General features: G+C 40.1%; 1 protein-coding gene across 4 annotated transcripts in view; it reads left to right on the top strand.

The window, feature by feature from the left end:
- Positions 1 to 19,016, top strand: part of PTH2R (parathyroid hormone 2 receptor) — a 264,780-nt gene that overhangs the window by 107,303 nt on the left and 138,461 nt on the right. For all 4 annotated transcript variants that reach the window (XM_069985313.1, XM_069985314.1, XM_069985312.1 and 1 more), the window contains 3 exons: positions 3,895 to 3,992; positions 10,566 to 10,752; positions 16,866 to 17,019. In XM_069985313.1, the coding sequence (XP_069841414.1) occupies positions 3,895 to 3,992; positions 10,566 to 10,752; positions 16,866 to 17,019 (439 nt within the window). The remainder of the gene's footprint in view (positions 1 to 3,894; positions 3,993 to 10,565; positions 10,753 to 16,865; positions 17,020 to 19,016) is intronic.

Below are 19,016 nucleotides of genomic sequence, written 5' to 3'. Positions count from 1 at the left end.
CACTATATTACTATGATTACTGTGATATTTTCTATCACAGTAATCATAGTTTGGGTGAGCATGCGCGGCACGACGTAGAGCCGCTGCGGTCTCTCCTCCCCCCCCCCCCTCCGGCCGCAAGCGTTTGTCTCATGGAGCCGGTGTGCTCCGGCCCTTTGCTGATGGCCTGATACCTGGAGGGCTGAGGAGAGCGCGGCTCTCTGGGGAGGCAAGACAAGGCAAGCCGATGGCCGAGCTCCATAAAGAGGTGTCTCCCCTTCAGCCCAAGCGAGCAGCCCAGGAGGCGGTGAGGGAGGCATGTACCCGGGGAAGAATGCTGAGGATCCATCTCTCCGGACAATTGGCCTAGAAAACTTCACAGTGTCCGGAGGTGGCAGATCGTCTATCTGCTACCTAGGTCTTGGAAGCCGGCCAATGCAGATATAAAAGCCAGCTGCTCCCTCAGCAAAGCGCAGTCCCCCCAGTGCTAGGGGGCCAGTACGGAGGTCCGGGCTGTCTTTCTGACTCTCAACCAAGGTAATGGGCATCTATAAGAGGTTCACTGGAGGGAGGAAGACTGGCTGGTATTGAAACTGTATCTTATCATGTGCCTCCTCAGCCTCTTGGTGTCGGCAAACATATCTGCGGAGTCATAGCAATCTGCCGGGGTACAGGAGCCCTTCTCTACTGCCTTTTAATTGAGGCCTCCTGGAGGGTGTGAGGTAGGGGAAAGTCTGGCTCCCTCTCTAATATCCCTACACGTAGCCCTGGCTGAGATGTCCCCCCTCTGTACCGACTCTGATAATAATAAACGGGAACTTGCTGGTTGATTCATATAAAGGACTTCGTACTAATGATGAACTACGCTTCAACCATGTATAAAAATCATGGGCACAGTTCCTTTTTCTGACTATGGCAATAATATATGCAAAATGGTGGATGAGATCGTATTGCTATACCTTTCTCTTAGTTTGGTTCAGAATGTGGGAAAGGTCTCTGTCACTTTAAATTTTCAGAGCTGGCTGGCTGTGGAGCGCATGCGACCAGCCAGGATGCCGAAGAGGAAGGAGCTCCAGGATCAGGTAATGTATAAGGGGTAGGGGGGGGGGTGACTGGGGAACAGGGGTGACAGGGGGGGGTGGGGGTCGACTTGGGGGGTGGGGGAACATCACTTTTTATCCCCTGTCACCAATCATTTATGGTGACAGGGGATAAAAAGTGCCTGGAGCACATGGTACAAGCGATCAGCGGTATATAGTATATACCACTGATCGCTTGTACCGGGACCCCACAGGGGGGTCCCCGATCACTGCCCCATGCTCTCCGCTACATCCGGTGGCGGAGAGCATTATTGTTTCATTCATTTTTACAACAAGATCACTGTGAACAGATATACTCTGTTCACAGTGATGGCGGCGGCCATCTTGGATCTGATGACCGCCGCGGGGAGGAAGGTTAGTGATCGGGGCACTAGAGGGGGTTGATATGGGGTCTGATTTTACTGATTTCATCTCCCCCCACCGTGGATTCACGGTGGGGGGAGATGAAATACAGCGGCGGCACCGGCCCATTAGTGACCGCCGTTTCGGCGGTCACTAAGAGGTTAATGGGGGTCAGCTGCGGGATCGCAGCTGATTCTTATTATCTCCGGTGCTCTACACAGATGATAGCGGGATCGCTATCTCTGCAGCGATTCCGCTCTCATCACAAATCACCATCAAAGCAGGAACGTATATACATTCCTACTGCACGGGGCATGTGCAATAGCTCTATTCCCATGCTTATAACGCTTTTATCCTTTGGTCTATGGGGCTGTGTAAGGTGTCATTTTTTTGCGCCATGATCTTTACTTTCAATTGGTACCTTGATTGTGCATATTCGACTTTTTGATCGCTTTTTATTACATTTTTTCTGGATTTGATGCGACCAAAAATGCGCAATTTTACATAGTTACATAGTTAATACGGTTGAAAAAAGACACATGTCCATCAAGTTCAACCAAGGAGGGGGTGGATACAGGGAAGGGGGAGGGATGATAAGTTCTATACATATGCATTTATATTATTTTGGTCTAAGAACTTGTCTTGCCCTATTTTGAAGCCCTCTACTGTTTTTGCTGTGACCAGATCCTGTGGTAGACTGTTCCACAGATTCAAGGTTCTCATGGTAAAGAAGGCTTGTCGCCTCCGGAGATTGAACCTTTTTTTCTCCAGGCGGAGGCAGTGCCCCCTTGTCCTTTGAGGGGGTTTTACCTGGAACATCTTTTCCCCATATTTCTTGTAGGGGCCATTAATATATTTAAATAAATTAATCATATCTCCCCTTAAATGTCTCTTCTCTAGAGTAAACAAATTTAATTATTTTAATCTCTCCTCATAACTAAGATGCTTCATTCCCCTTATTAGTTTAGTTGCCCGTCTTTGTACTCTCTCCAGCTCTAGAACATCCTTTTTATGAATCTGGTTCCAAAACTGGACAGCATACTCCAAATGAGGCCGCACCAAGGCTTTATAAAGCGGTAGTATTATATCCCTGTCCCGAGAGTCCATGCCTGTTTTAATGCATGACAATATCCTGCTGCCCTTAGAAGCAGCTGACTGACATTGTGTACTGTTCTGTAGTCTATTATCTACAAGTATACCTAGATCCTTCTCCATTAGTGACTCTCGCAGAGTAACTCCCCCCAGGACATATGATGCATGTGGGTTATTAGTACCCAGGTGCATAACTTTACATTTATCCACATTGAACCTCATTTGCCAAGTGGACGCCCAAACACAGTGTGTCTAAGTCATCCTGTAACATCTGCACATCCTCTATAGACTGTACTGTACTACAAAGCTTGGTGTCATCTGCAAAGATAGAAACATTGCTGTTAATTCCACTCTCAATATCATTAATAAACAAGTTAAACAGAAGAGGGCCCAGTACTGACCCTTGGGGTACACCACTTATTACCGGGGACCATTCGGGTTAGGAATCATTGACCACCACTCTCTGGGTACGATTATTAAGCCAGTTTTCAATCCAGTTACACATTAAACTTTCCAAACTTTGGAAATTTTTTGCACTTACACCGTTTACCGTGCGAGATCAGGAATGTGATAAATTAATATTTTGGGTGATTACGTGCGCGGCGATAGCAGACATGTTTATTTATTTGTTTATTTATTCATATTTATAAAATGGGAAAAGGGGGGTGATTTGGACTTTTATTAGGGGAGGGGATTTTTTTATTAATAAAAAAAACATTTTTACTTTTATTTTTACATTAACTAGAAGTCCCCCTGGGGGACTTGTATATACACAGCACTGATCTCTCATAGAGATTAATGCTGTGTATATACACAGCAAAGATGCATCAGATCGGTGATAGATTGCTGTGGCCTGCTGCAGGCCACAGCAATCTATTGCAGAGCCGGGATCAGCGTCATTGCGGCACTGAGGCCTGGCACGGGCAGAAGAACGGGAAATCCGACCAACTAGACACCAGGGATGTTGTGTATAAAGCACTTCAATGCAGCTGTCAAGTTTGACAGCTGCATTGAAGTGCTTAATTAGCCGACGCGGCAACGGGACCCGCGCCGGCTAATAGAGGTTCTGCCCGGCTCCAGATTGCCCAGCGGGACCCCTCTCTGAACACCCCCCGCGGCACCATGACGTACCAGGTACGTCATGGGTCGCTAAGGGGTTAAAGGCATGGTAATACCCCTTTAAATGTACAGATATGATAAGTACAGATTTTTTGATAAATGTGTGCCTTAATATACTCCTGGTATGTATATAAGTAAAACATAAATACCATATTATGCTGTAATGAGATGATGTAATTGTAATATATTTATAATGGCTCATATACAGAAAAAATGTGCTACGTACAGAATACACAGTAACAATATCTAATTTTCTCTACAGAGGGAGTTCTTTGAACGTCTTTATGTCATGTACACAGTTGGATATTCTATTTCATTTTGTTCTTTAGCTATTGCTATTTTCATCATTGGCTATTTCAGGTAAGGATTGTGCTTACATGTAATAATAACCTATAAATAACTATTTTTTCCAGTAACCTATTTTCACATAACTTAAACCCTGCAGTCCTTATTATGGGGCTCAGAGAGGAATATGCCCTCCCTGGGTCCCAGCTTACACCTGTTAAAGGTTTAGTCCCTCGTGTTTAATGTAGTGTAAAGGTGCACTTGAGTAATCACAGAGTCCAGATTACTTAACCAATTAATTACTTTTACAGACAGAAACGGTTAAAGAAACGGTACAGGATAACTTTAGTAACAAGTTTAGACAAAGCGGTTTGCACTTGAGTATGATTGCCAATGTTTTCTCTTGTAATACTGAAGATAGGTTTTAGGTAAGAACACTTCAGTAGCAAAGTCTTTTACATAGTTTTGACTCTGGATATAAGTTTCTTTTATAGGACAATCTCTTGTATAACTGTAGGTAAAAACTTGTAAAGGATATAAGGGTCAACCAAGAGGACCAGTCTAGTAGTGCAGAATTCTGTCAGGGTTACTAATACTTGACTGTAGAAAATTAGAAGAATATAGCCCACGGCTCACCGCTTTAAATATACCACCTCTTGCCAGAATAGATCACAGAATGTCAGATCCAGGAATAGGGACCCAGGGTAGGATAATCCGGGTAAAGGTAATCCGTAGAGTACCCAAAGCAATCACACAATATCAGCTGGGTTACATTAGCAATCTAATGATTGCTGGTAATAGTCCCCTTGGGGGACTTAAAAAAAGTGTTCAAAAAAATTGTAAAAAGCTTGATCTAGTCCTAAAAAACTTCTCCAATTTTCCCAGGCCTGGATCCAGCTTTTCCCAGCGCCAAGGGAGAAGTGGCACTTCACAGCAGTCAGTTAAAACGAAACACGCTAATGAGAGGATTTCAGAGATAAGGAGCAATTCACTTTGTTATTACTGTAAATTTCTTAATCTCTAATTGCATCATGCACAATTGTCTGATCTATTTAAATATGACAGTGTTATTCCCATATAGTTAATGGCATAATGGCTATAATTTTTATTTATAAAAAGTGATAAAAATGTCCCATCTACTGTATATAAATGACACCAAAAATTATGTCTCATACAGGCTCTTAGATGAAAAAAAAGGAGGAATGAAAAGTGCAAAATGATTGGTTGCTAGGGGCAACTAAGACAATTGTATTTTTCACCAGTTTGATAAATCTCCCCCACGATCTCAGTTTTACCATAAAGTAGATTATGTAGACACAGGAACCCCCAAAACTTATGAAATTGCCTTTTTTTAAACCTCAATTATATCTCATAAATAATATTTTTGAAACTCCTTCATACATTTTATGGTAAATTGAAAGGCACCATTACAAAGTGCACTTGTTCCTGATAAAAAGAACAAGCTCTTACATGACCCTTTAGATGGAAAAATAAAAACGTTATTGCAGGGGGAAAAAAATTTAAATGCAAAAATGACAATTGGCCAGGTCATTTAGGCCATTTTGGGGTATGTATTTGCAAGAGTATTAATTTGTCACGTCCTATAAGTTTACCAATGTTGGTTGAGATAAGACTACCTCTTTGAGTAGATAGAAACCAACCCTTTAACATTTACTGAGAATACACATGCAGCTATGCAGCACACTGGGATTTTCAGTCCAGTAAAATATATGGAACCATAAAAAAAACTGTTTTTGTTTTTTTTTTGTTACACCGGAGTCAATAGATGACTGATTAGAATAATGTTTCCAAGCTTTAAATACAAGGCATTACCATTTTAACTTTGTAATTATGTTACTTCACATTAAGGCCAAGTTCACGCTTGCATTTCAGATGTAATAACTCAACCGCTCCACTGTCCAATTTTGTATTCACATCTATGCTCATATATGATTTATTTTCAAATGCTTTAATGGACGTTTCAAAGGCCCGTTGATTCAAAAATTAAATAATGTATCTCAACATACAGTGAAAACTATTCTTTTACACAAACTTTTACACAAAACTTTTCTTGGTGCTTTTTGCTGGGCTTTGCCCCAATTTTAAGCTAATAAATTAGAAACCCAACATTTTTCCGGATATCTGACAATATTAAATTACCTGTGCATTTTGTAAAGGGGTATTCCAGGGAAAAAAAGATTTCAGCATTGGTGTTTCTTCTAATAAAGATAAAACTTTCTGTGATGTACTTACACAGCTTAACTGGTTGTGTACAAGTAACCCAGAACAGATAACATGACTCACCCGGATGCAATTTCAGAGCTTCCTCTGATGTCTGGCCAATCATGGGTCTGGTGATGTCACCTCTTGTCTATTCAGAAAGATAGGAAAGCTCCCTGGTACATGCATAATGCGATCCTGAAGTGTTCGCACAGCGCATGTGCTATTGAGTCTGGGTCTGGGTACGCGCACATACCGTTGTGTTGCTCCTGGACTGTGTCATCTAAATCGCCCACTGGCTGCCTGGCTCTGCAGACTGATTGGCTAGTATGGCACCAGACAGCCAATGCGGTTAGCATGGGCACAGCAGGATGTAAACATACAGCTCATGAGAAAACAGAGCAGTAGTATCACTTAAGAAGATAAAAGAGAAGAAATAGCCGGTTTGTCCAGGATTCCAGTAAATATCTGAAAGTCTTTTAAAATATGTTTATTAATCTTGAAAAACCTTTAATATTGAATTATCTGTGAATTAAAACTGCCATTTTTTGGTGTGTCATATAAGGGCTATTTTCAAACTGTGTGAAAAAAGGCACCTGATTTACAAATAAATAAATAACATTCGTTATTACCAAATTATAATTATCCATGGAATGCATTGAAGTAAATGAAATTAGATCCACCCATTAAACATTATTAAATAGTATTAAATTACGGACATCGTTTATGCCAACGTCGAATTAATGTTCATGACAATTATTTGCAGATCTTTTTTTTTTTTTTGCAAACAATTGATGTTATTTTTAGTTGGTCACACACATTTTTTTTCACTGTCCTTTCATCGTTGTTACCAGACAGAAAAGCATGGTCAACCACTTTTTCTGTATGTAAAAACTGATCCCTTTTTAACCCCTTTGGGTCTAGGTTTACTTTCACTTTTAAAGTGGTTATCCAGCACTACAAAAACATGGCCACTTTCCCCCTACTGTTGTCTCCAGTTTGGGTGGGGTTTTGAAACTCAGTTCCATTGAAGTAAATGGAGCTTAATTGCAAACCACACTTGACCTGAAGACAACAGTAGGGGGAAAAGTGGCCATGTTTTTGTAGTGCTGGATAACCCCTTTAAGTTAAGTTAGGAGCCATGTGAGGGCTTGTTTTTTGTGGGCATAATTGTACTTTCCCCTGACTCCTTTCTATAAAATGTACAGCAAAACTGAAAAAATAAATATTTTGTTCTTATACTATGTATACAATAAAATTTACAGGTTATCTGTGTTCTGTGGATCAGTGCAATTACAGCTTTAGTTTTATTATAGCATAAAAAAAAGCTTAAAATAGCTAAAATTACTCGCTGGTGCAGTCATTAGCTCCGGAGGTCTTCTAGATATATGGCCACTTAATATGGTGGTTTTGGTGATTTCCTTACAGGAATCGCCTCTTGGCTGGGTCCTTCCCGGAGGGATATCTGGCTAGTCCTGTGTTTCAAGACTCTTTGATGAGGCTCTTCTTTTGCATATTCATGTTTCCCAGGGGGCAATGCATCTAGGACTTTACTGCATTAAGCGCTTTCACTAGCAGCCGGCAGTGTTGTCTTTTGGCTGGTCTCCCAGAGATCAGCGATCTGTTTCTCTTATGGCTCTACTAGGCATTGCTCCCACCTAGCCAGAATCATGCTCCACACTAATGAGGGGCAACACTCCGAAACAGCTGTATGTGGATGGTTACCTAGCCTTGTTTTTTCCCTTGTCATTACATTGACTTATAGGGCCACTTAATATGGTGGTTTTGGTGGTTTCGTTACAGGAGCCACCCCTTGGCTGGATCCTTCCCGGAGGGATATCTGGCTAGTCCTGTTTCTAGACTCCATGAGGCTCCATGGGCTCTTCTTTTGCATATGCTAGATATAGTAGCTGACCCCTGCTGTCTATGGAGTTGGCTCAGCCCCTTCAGCCCCTGGGTCCAACTCCTTGTTCCTGCACAGGATAGTTTGTAGTCTATGTATATTGCAGGTATATTGCCAGGCTATGACCAATACCTGTACCCACACTTGCCTTTGCCCAGTGGCTCCCACTCACCAGGTCTTTTGGGCCAGTTGTTACCAATACTGAAACCGGTCTTGAGGTAGCGAGCTACAAGCTTTTTTATTTTCTAGACAGAAAATACAGTAATTGAGAACCCAGGAACTACACAGATTCTGCTCTTGAGTTTGGTCCAATTCAAACAGGTTTGGTAGCTCAGCAGAACCACACCTGTTGCTTGTAACAGTGCAACTCTATTTTTATTTTATTTTCATACCACACTTTTTTTTTAGTTTCTCAGTACATTATATAATATTTCATAAAAAATGACATACTTTATAATGTACTGAGAAACTAAGGTACTAGATAATGTTAAAAAAAAAAAACATAGAGTGAGTCTAGATTCTAGCCTAACAGGCAAGTAAGATTTGGTATATTGAGTACACCAAAGCATCACAAAAACAATCATAAGATTATGTTCACATGACTAGAGATGAGTGAACCGGGTTCGGGTTTGAGTCCATCCAAACCCGAATGTTCGGTATTTGATTAGCTGGGGCTGCTGAACTTGGATAAAGCTCTAAGGTTGTCTGGAAAACATGGATACAGCCAATGACTATATCCATGTTTTCCACATAGTCTTACGGCTTTATCCAACTTCAGCAGCCACCGCTAATCAAATGCCGAGTTCGGATCGACTTGAGCATGCTCGAGGTTTTTCTTTATGCTTTTTATTTTTAATTTGACGTCTGTAATTTTGAGTTTAAAATAACGTTTTTACTGCCCATCATTACAATGAAGGCTGTTGGTAAATTTTTCTAGTTCAGGTGGACTGATTGCCATTTAGGTGTGTATTTAATTAATTAAAAAGTCCATTAAATTTAATTGTAAAGATGGTGAAAGGACGGTATAAATTTTTTGAGCAATAAAATAAGAAAAATTACTGAAACTCCTTAATGAACTGAATCATGAAAAAAAGTGCTGAATTGCTTTTTACACCCCAAATCAAAAATAATATTGTGTTAATAGCTGTGTAAGGCCTCATTTTCTGCGGAACGAGTTTACCTTTTCATCAGTTGTTTTATTGCTTAGGTAGTTAAAGAGGCATTAATGTGTGTATTTTTTGTAGTATACTATATCAGTTCTGTGTAAGAAAAGATGAGAAAAAATTTGTAGTTTCTAACTTTTAGTTTGGATATCTAGTAAATTATAAAAGTTTCTTTCTGTAGCTATTGATGACACCATGGCTTTGTTGCAGCCTCTTCATATAATGAACACATTAACTTTGACTTTAATAATTAAAAAAGGAAGTTTTATTAGTGTTTGTACAAACATGTAAAAATCTGCTGTCAATAATTTAGACAACAAATTAAAACCATAAATCTCTGGTCCTGTTCTACAATAGCTTAAGTGAGGGAGTATTCTATTGTGTTTGTGATCACGAAAGTTATATACTCCTTAATACTAGTTATCAGGGAGACAAATAGGGAAAATTGTTTATGTTTTGCATACAGTAATGAGAGAGGCATAAACTAAGAAGGGGAATTTTAGAAATCTGCGTACTCATATGCTGGTCTTAAAATAGCCCCCGCCCCGATTAACCCAATTGTGTTCACTAAGAGGCGCACACCTCTTAGATATATGTGTCTGGATCTCCTAAGTAGGTGTAAATTTGTGTGCCATGATTTCTTTCTGCAGGCGTAGATCATGCTAAATCAGGTTTGGGAGGCGCCCACACCTCCTCCCCATCCTGCTGCACCTTAATACCCTATATTGCAAGGCTAAAAAACAACATTGCTGAACAAACAGTTTTGCCACAAGCCGGGTTGCAATTAAAAAAAAATTATAATAAAGTGTAAATGCTTTCAAAGCTGCTTGAACATCACAGCACAATTAGCAATCTGAACTTGTCCTTACTCTACTTTCCTATTGTGGAATAACAAATGAGGGTGTACAACAATGTGCTCATGCCATTGATCAATGTTCACAGAAGAACCAATGTGGAACATTTTAATTATATTATCCTATAGTCTCAGGAGATGACCACACTTGTAATTAAGAGACAATATTCTTGGAATTGTACATTACAGAACAAAACTTCATGCCCCTAACATGAATTCATTCTATAATACTTGTCATTGCTCTAATTTCAGAAGGGTTTTTTATTTTACAAACCTTGTAAGTGATGAAATGTTGCAAAATGATATTTCCTAGCTAATTACTCAGGAGGAAGTTAATTTCATGTGAAGTTTCCCTTTTATTTGGGTTTATTAATTGCAATTGATTTCCTCCATCTTGTTAAACAATCCATCAGCTCCAATGACTCATCCTCAATGATTTTATAGTGGGTGTATACAGAATGTACTGTGTTTCGTATTGAAAGAACTGATCTAAATATACATTTTCACAGGAGATTGCACTGTACCAGGAACTACATCCATATGCATTTATTTGTCTCATTTATGTTGAGAGCTGCCAGCATTTTTATTAAGGACAAAGTGGTCCACACTCATATAGGAGTAAAGGAATTAGATGCTATGCTCATGGGTGATATTAAAAGCATCATGATGACTCCAGTGCTGGATAAATCACAATATGTAAGTCAACAAAATTATGTTTTTGTATATCAATGTTATTATATTTTGTAGTACAAAATGTTTAAACATACCTGCACAGTGAAATTGGTAACTTCTCTTTTCTTCTGTGTTTTAAAAAGATATTGTTCCTGCAGAACAGGCATGGACTTTAATAAGCCAAATATAGTCTACAAGTGACCAGTGACTGACAAGCTTAGTCTATTTCATATATGCACTAATGCAGCCCTTGCTACGCAGGGACACAAAGACAAAGTATACCAAACTTTTATATTTATGGAATGTGTACAATTGTCATGATCATTATTTTAAAGGCCACACAGACAACGTCCATCATTAAATACACTGTGTGCACTGGACGTCCATCATTCCTTTGATTTCAATGCATTATATAATGTCCCCTGCCCTTTTTTGACCCCATAGTTTATGCCCACTCCCTTGCTGTGCCCCATAATATTACTGCCCCCCGCACTGTCCCCTTTCCCTGCCCCATAGTCATAATGCCCCTGCACTACTGTGCCCCCATAGTTAATGCCTCCTATGCTGTGCCCCCATAGTGATAATGCAACCAGCACTGCACATACACTAATGTCCCCCTGCATTGCCCCAACACATAAAAAAACAAACCATTATACTCACCTAATCCGGGCATGGAACGGGTTCTTTCTATCTTCTAGCTCTCTTCTGGCTCCAGCCTGTCAGACATGGGGACTGATACTCCAGCTGGCAAACTTATATTACACAGCAAAATCTGATAATATATGTCAATTTATTGTAATAAAATATGATAAAAATGTAATAAAAAATAATCTTACACCTGAAGTGTCTTTCTGTCTTTTCCAGGATAAAATACTCAGACACATTAACCCTTTCCCGCACGAGGACGTAACTGTACGTCCTCACGCGGGTTCGGGTGTTCAGATCCGATCGCCGTGCCCGCTAATAAGGTAATCAGATGCAGCTGTCAAAGATGACAGCTGCATCCGATTACCGGATGCAGCACTTCCCTGGTGTCTAGTAGGAGCAATCTCCGTTACTGCTGCCGGCCGGGGACCGCTCCAAGATGGCGCCGTCCCCGGCTCGGCACTCATTTGTTTTCGGCTGCAGCAGCCGAAAGCAAACGAGTGCCTATCTCATCGATCTATGCTGTATAACTATATACTATGAGTGATCAGTGCACTTATACCAGAAGTCCCCCAGGGGGGCTTCTAATATAAGTGTAAAATTTTTTTAAAAAGTGTTGTTATTAATAAAAAGCCCCCTCCCCTAATAAAAGTTTGAATCACCCCCCTTTTCCCGTTATAAATAAAAATAAATAAACAAACATGTTTGATATCACCGCGTACGTAATTGCCCAAACTATTAATTTATCACATTCCTGATCTCGCACGGTAAACGGCGTAAGCGCAAAAAATCCCAAAGTGCAAAATTGCGCATTTTTGGTCGCATCAAATCCAGAAAAATTGTAATAAAAAGCGATCAAAAAGTTGCATATGCGCAGTCAAGGTACCGATAGTAAGAACACATCATGGCGCAAAAAATTACACCTCACACAGCCCCATAGACCAAAGGATAAAAGCGCTTTAAGCCTGGGAATGGAGCGATTTTAAGGAACATACATTCGGTAACAATGGTTTGAATTTTTTCAGGCCATCAGATAGTATAAAAGTTATACATGTTACATGATTATCGTTGTAATCGTAACGACTTGAGGAACATATATAACATGTCAGTTTTTCCATAGGACACACGGCGTAAAAACAAAACCCCCCCAAAGAAAAAGAAAAAGTGTTGTTTTTTTTCAATTTCACTGTGCATATAATTTATTTCTGGTTTTGCAGCATATTTTATGCAAAAATTCAGCCTGTCATTGCAAAGTACAATTAGTGACGCAAAAAAAAAGGGCTCATGGGGGTCGGTAGGTTTAAAAATGTAATTGCCATGGCCTTTTAAGCACAAGGAGAAAAAAAATGAAAAGCAAAAATGAAAATTAGCCTGGTCCTGAAGGTGTTAAAAGCATAAACCATACAAATTCATAAGCCCCGGGGCCCCTATAGTACAATAGATCAACTCAGAGGGTTAGGCAATGCATATGAAAACCATTTCCCAGCCACTGAGGAAGAAGCTAGCAGCGTCGAAACGCGTCTGGAAGCCACCCAACATTTGCCTACACCTCTCAACAGTCACTTGAGCATACCCCTGGATCTATTTCCCATCCCTTTAAGTCTGGGAGGAGCTGGTTCAACAGTGACCTTGTCTACTGCACTACTGGCAGTGGGGCCACGCTTTGACACAGACCAGGAACAAGACGTGACGTCACCATATTCGCCGTGGGCAGACCGGGGACACCGGTGACCCCGGAGAAGACGCAGATCCTGTAAGGGTGAGCAGTGCACATGCACCAAACTATGTGAATGTGTATAAATCCTCCCCTATGACAACAAACAGTGATAGAGCCAGAGAGCTCTAGTGTATGCAGTATATCTCAGACAGAACGCCGGGGATCAGTGGTATCTATTATACTGGTCTAATAACTATACACTCCACATAAGGAGATCATTTACTTTGGAACATTATCTACAAATTAACTGACTTTTGAATTTTAACAACAAAGTTGGATCAGTCCAGTGAGCCAGGACTACTACCCCCATCTGCCTGCTTTCACTGAGTGATTTTATTGCAAGCCAGAGAGAGGATGATGGGAGAGGATGACCAGCTCTACCACATTTGTGCTGACCATATATTTTAAACATTGCAGTATAATGACTATAGGGCTATGGCTATATGATTATCTAGTTGTTATATACACTTTTATATACCTTATGATTTTTATTATTTTTATTGTTTTCATATGCTTTTGCATTGCCTAACCCTCTGTGTTGATTTATGTGTCTGAGTATTTTATCCTGGAAAAGACAGAAAGATAATTTTCTATTACATTTTTATCACATTTTATTATAATAAATTGACATATATTATCAGATTTTGCTTTGAGGACTGCTATGTTTAGAATTTGTAGTCACTGTGTGCATTGGATGGTGTATTCCAGTTAACCTCAGCGAAATCAGATACAGGTGAGCTGCACCTTAGATCGTTACTGGAAACTTATATTACATCACTGTGCCTACTGGAGAGATCAGGGAGGCCTCTGGTGTGTGGGGGGGGGGGAGGTTGGTAGAGCTGGCCGATCCCGATGTGCGTGGGGTCTGTCTGGGGGGGGGGGCATTTTCTGGTAGCAAGGAAGAGGGTTGCTGCAATGATTAGTGGTCGAGGAGGGAGGGTTCATTTATGAGCTGACCTGAAGTGGAGGCGATGTCGGGTGAGGTTCGGGGGAGAGGTTGGTACTGGCAATCCCTAGTTGCCCCGTGCAGTGGTTTGGCCCACCCTGTCCCAGAAATGGCCCTTATCTAAGTATTTTTGAGCTGCTGTTAATTTAATGTCAAAGTTTCTGCAGTAGGCATGGCTTAAAAAGGTAAAAAGTTTGTACCCAGTAGTAACTAACAGCTTGCTTAAAAAAATCGATTTAGTATGCTATTTAAAATGACTGGCACACTTGAATTTGCAATGTAGCATGGATTTCTTTTCAGCCCCCCTGAGTTAGTACATTGTAGGACCGCTTGTAGGGCCATCTTTTGCTGTAATTACAGCTGCAAGTCTTTTGAGGTATATCTCTACCAGCTTTGCACGTCTAGAGGCTGAAATTTTGCTGCAAAACAGCTCAAGCTTGGTCATATTGGATGGAAACAGCAAAAAACTGTAACACAGATCTTTACTGGGATTTGTGCCTGGACTTTGACTGGGCCATTCTAACCCATAAATATAGATAATTGTACACCACGTCATTGTAGCTCTAGCTGTATGTTTAAGGTCATTGTCCTGCTGAAAGGTAACCTTCTGCTCGAGTCTCAAGTCTTTTGAAGCCCCTAACAGGTTTTCCAACAAGATTGCCCAGTATTTAGCTCTATCCATCTTCCCATCAACTTTGACCAGCTTCTCTGCCGCTGATGAAGAAAAGCATGCCCACAGTATGCTTCTGCTACCACCTCCATGTTTTACAATGGGCTGTGTTCAGGGTAATGTTCAATGCTAATTTGTTTTTCAACTTTCAGACCATGGAGGACTAATTACACTGAAATAGTTTCACAAAAGTATTGCAAAGCCTTCATTTTCTCTCTGTCTGAAAAAAAAAAAGTGTTTAATTAAAGGGGTTGTTGAGCGAAAACCCTATCTTTCAAATCAACTTGTTTCAGAAAGTTATATAGATTTGTAATTTGTTTTTATTTAAAAATCTAAAGTCTTACCAGACTTATCAGCTGCTGTATGTCCTGCAGGAAATGTTTTTTTCTTTTTAGTCTGACCCAAAGCGTAAGAGGTTTTCTATGGGAATTCGCTCCTGCTCTGGACAGTTCCTATCTTCCTACAGAGATGTCAGCAGAGAGCATGGTGTCCGACTAAAAAGAAAACAACATCTCCTAAGGGGCATACAGCAGCTGGTAAGTATGGGAAGACTTGAGAGTTTTAAATAGAAGTAAATTACAAATCTATATAACTTTCTGAAAACAGTTGATTAAAAAAAAAAAAAAAAAAATTTCACTGGAGTATTCCTTTAACCCCTTGAGGATCGGGCTAATTTTCGTTTTAACATTTTTGTTTTTTCCTTCTTGTGCTTAGAAGGCCATAGTAGTTGCATTTTTACACCTACAGACGCACATCAGCCCTTATTTTTTGCGTCTCTAATTGTACTTTGCAATGACAGGCTGAATTTTTCCATAAAATATACTGTGAAACCAGAAAAAAAATATATGCGTGGTGAAATAAAAAAAAAAAAAAAAATTGAAAAACTGACATGTTATATATGTTCCTCAAGTCGTAACGATTACAACGATATGTAACATGTATAACTTTAATTGTATCTGATAAAAAATTGTATCTGTAAAAAATTCAAACCATTGTTAACAAATACATGTTCCTTAAAATCGCTCTATTCCCATGCCTATAGCGCTTTTATCCTTTGGTTTATGGGGCTGGTTGAGGAGTAAATTTTGCGCCATGATGTGTTATTTCTATCGGTACCTTGATTGCGCATATGCAACTTTTTGATCTCTTTTTATTACTATTTTTATGGATTTGATGCGACCAAAAATGCCCAATTTTGCACTTTGGGATTTCTTTGCGCTTACACCGTTTACTGTACAAGATCAGAAATGGGACAAATTAATAGATTGGGCGATTACGCATCCGGCGATACCAAACATGTTTGTTTGTTTATTTATTTATTTATATATATAAAATGGGAAAAAGGGGGTGATTCAAACTATTAGGGGAGGGGATTTTTTTATTATCAAGCGGATCGCGGGGGGGAGATCCCCTACTAGACACCAGGGACAGGGGGCACATATACTCTTCAAATGCAGCTGTCAGCTTTGACAGCTGCATTTGAATAGTTAATTAGCCGGCTGCGGCGATCGGCCGTGGCAGCTAATACCTGCGGTCCCTGGCTGCACAAAGCAACCAGGGACCGCGGGCTGCAGAGAGGGCTCACGCTGGGAGCCCTCTCTGTTTACCCTTAAAGGCCGCATGACGGGTATACCCGTCATGCGTCGTTAAGGGGTTAAGAATACCATGGCGCCAACAGTAGTGTCCACTGGTCCCTGGTTGTCTCTGTTTTTATTGGTTCGCCAGTAGATGTTGTTCTGACCGATGACCTCTTTAGCAGTCATTGTCTTCAATAGTCATATTATTTTGTACAACAGGACATTAGCAGGCAGTGATTGGCTGCAATAGACATGCAGTAAAGTACAGCATGGTTGCATCCATGCAAAGAACAAGTGGGTCCCAGGTTACTGGAATCGCTGAACCATCAGGTTTTGTACCATTGCTGCAGTTAGCAGTTATTTCTGTTTATTATGAACTGTGCAAAGTGACCTATTTGAAAATGTTCTGTAAAATTGCTATACTACTGGATATACAGTACTTACACCTGCTTGAAATAAGACACAAACCAGATATTTAGCAGATTTGTTGTAAAAATTTGATGACTATTATCTCTGCCTTGATACTTATTAGAAAAAAGCATTTACATTGTGTAATACCATGATTTCTTTATTCCCTTATAGGTTGGATGTAAGATTGCTGTTGTAATGTTTATTTATTTTTTGGCAACAAATTACTATTGGATTCTGGTTGAAGGACTCTACCTGCACAGCTTAATCTTTGTGGCATTCTTTTCTGATACTAAATACCTATGGGGTTTCACACTGATCGGCTGGGGTAAGTTACTTCCGTTATTTAGGGTATATAACATACTGCATAATGACATGTTTATTTTGTGCAATTTTTTCACTGAAACTAGTTGTTTATCTATTTTGTTTGCAACTGTCATTTCTAAAATAATAGTGATATCAACAATATTTGTAATAGTATTAAGATGCTCGTGCATGCATGGAGCACAGATCCCACCCATAGATCCTCGAGTTATACCCTATCTCCTAGAATACTCCTTTGACTGAGGAACCAGTTCAGACATTAACATCCTGGACTTCTTGTACACTTTACTTGGCGCCCTCTACACTAATGGTAGAAAAGAGTACATACAAGATGTAACTTCAGAAACAACCTTGTCAAGAGTAACCCAGCTGTGCAGCATGCCCCGGGCTGGACTTATCCTGGAATACGTTTTGGCAGTTAAATTGGCTGAGAATGGGGCCATTGAGTATAGTGCAACATGTCCCGGGCTGGTTTTGTGTTTTTAAAAATTAAAAAATGCATCTGTACTCTGGGACATATTTAGACTCGGTGTTTAGGGCAGCACCTGCTGTGAATACAGCCCTGCACTTAGACTGGGATGTTTTTCCTTATGTCAACAAAGATTTACCCCCTTAGGGACCATGGGCCTACATTTACTCCCCCGCTGCCTGGGCCTTAAGGCAGGAGGACTTAAATGTACGCCCTGCAGCGGTCCTGGCCTATAGAGTCACTTAGTCACTGCGGGGGTCCTGATCGCACTGCATGACTTCTGGAGGTATACTATTTACCTCCGTGCAGTCCGATCTTCTGATAGAGTCTGCCACAGGTCACAGGCAGGCTCTATCAGAAGATTGCAGATAACACTGATCCCTGCTATGCAATGGCATAGCAATAATCAGTGTATTCAATCTAATATAGTAATGTAAAAGTCCTATAAGGGGACTTAAAAAGTGTAAAAAAAAAATCAATAAAAGTTTTAAAAAATGTCCCAAAGCCCTTCCCCCAATAAAAGTTAAAATCACCCCCCTTCCCATTTGATACATAAAACACATAAAAATAGTAAAGTTAATTAACATATAATATACCGTAGCATGCGCAATTGTCCGATTAAAATAAAACACAGTGAACACCGTGAACAAAAAGCTGTAAAAAGGGACTGCTTTTTTAAATTACTTTTTATGTATAAAAAATTAATAAAAAGTGATCAATACATCTGATCTAGAAAAAAATGTTACTAATAAAAACTAGAGATCATGGCACAAAGAATGATGCCCCATACGACCCCGTAGGTGAAAATATAAAAGGGCTATAAGAGTCACAATAGGGCCATTTTAAATATACCTAATAAAAATAGCAAAACGTTAGAAAACCTAGTAAGCATGCATATGGCTGTGTTCAGACCGACCTATAGAGTAAAGAAAAAATGTCAGATTTACCATAAAGTACATTGCGTAAACATGGGGAAAAAAAACACCCCCCCCAATTTGCGGAATAAAATTTTTTGACCCAAATTCACCCCATAAATAATATTTTGGGGTTCTGTCATTCATTTTATGGCAGATGAAAGATGTCATAACAAAGTACACCTGTTCCTGAAAAAAACAAGACCTAACATGACCCTTTAGGTAACAAAATGAAAGAGTTATGGGTCTAAGAAGGCAGGGAGGAAAAAACAAAAACGCAAAAGTGACAATTGGCCGTTCCTTAAGGTCATTTCAGGCTCTATCCTTAAAAGGTTAAAACTATAAGTAAAATACTCGGGGAAAAGATTTAACAGAGCTGAGTTGCTGGTTCTAATCTTGTGCATTAAGACATATTAGGGCTTCCTTATCATACCCATAGCTTAGGTGTCAAGGAAGCATTACTCCTTATCTTGGATTATTGATGTACAGGGCTCATTGTTCGAAGTCAAGTCCTGTATATCAATGTGGTTGGGGATGAGGCATGCATGCTGCAGCTCAACACTGCCTCTTTGACACTTCGACTTTAATCATGCTATAGAGTAGACAGATTCCCTTTAG

This window comes from Dendropsophus ebraccatus, chromosome 9 (genome assembly GCF_027789765.1).
Source record: "Dendropsophus ebraccatus isolate aDenEbr1 chromosome 9, aDenEbr1.pat, whole genome shotgun sequence".
Taxonomy (NCBI): domain Eukaryota; kingdom Metazoa; phylum Chordata; class Amphibia; order Anura; family Hylidae; genus Dendropsophus; species Dendropsophus ebraccatus.
Note: the sequence above shows the minus strand (reverse complement) of the source record. Positions and strands in the feature narration are given on the sequence as shown.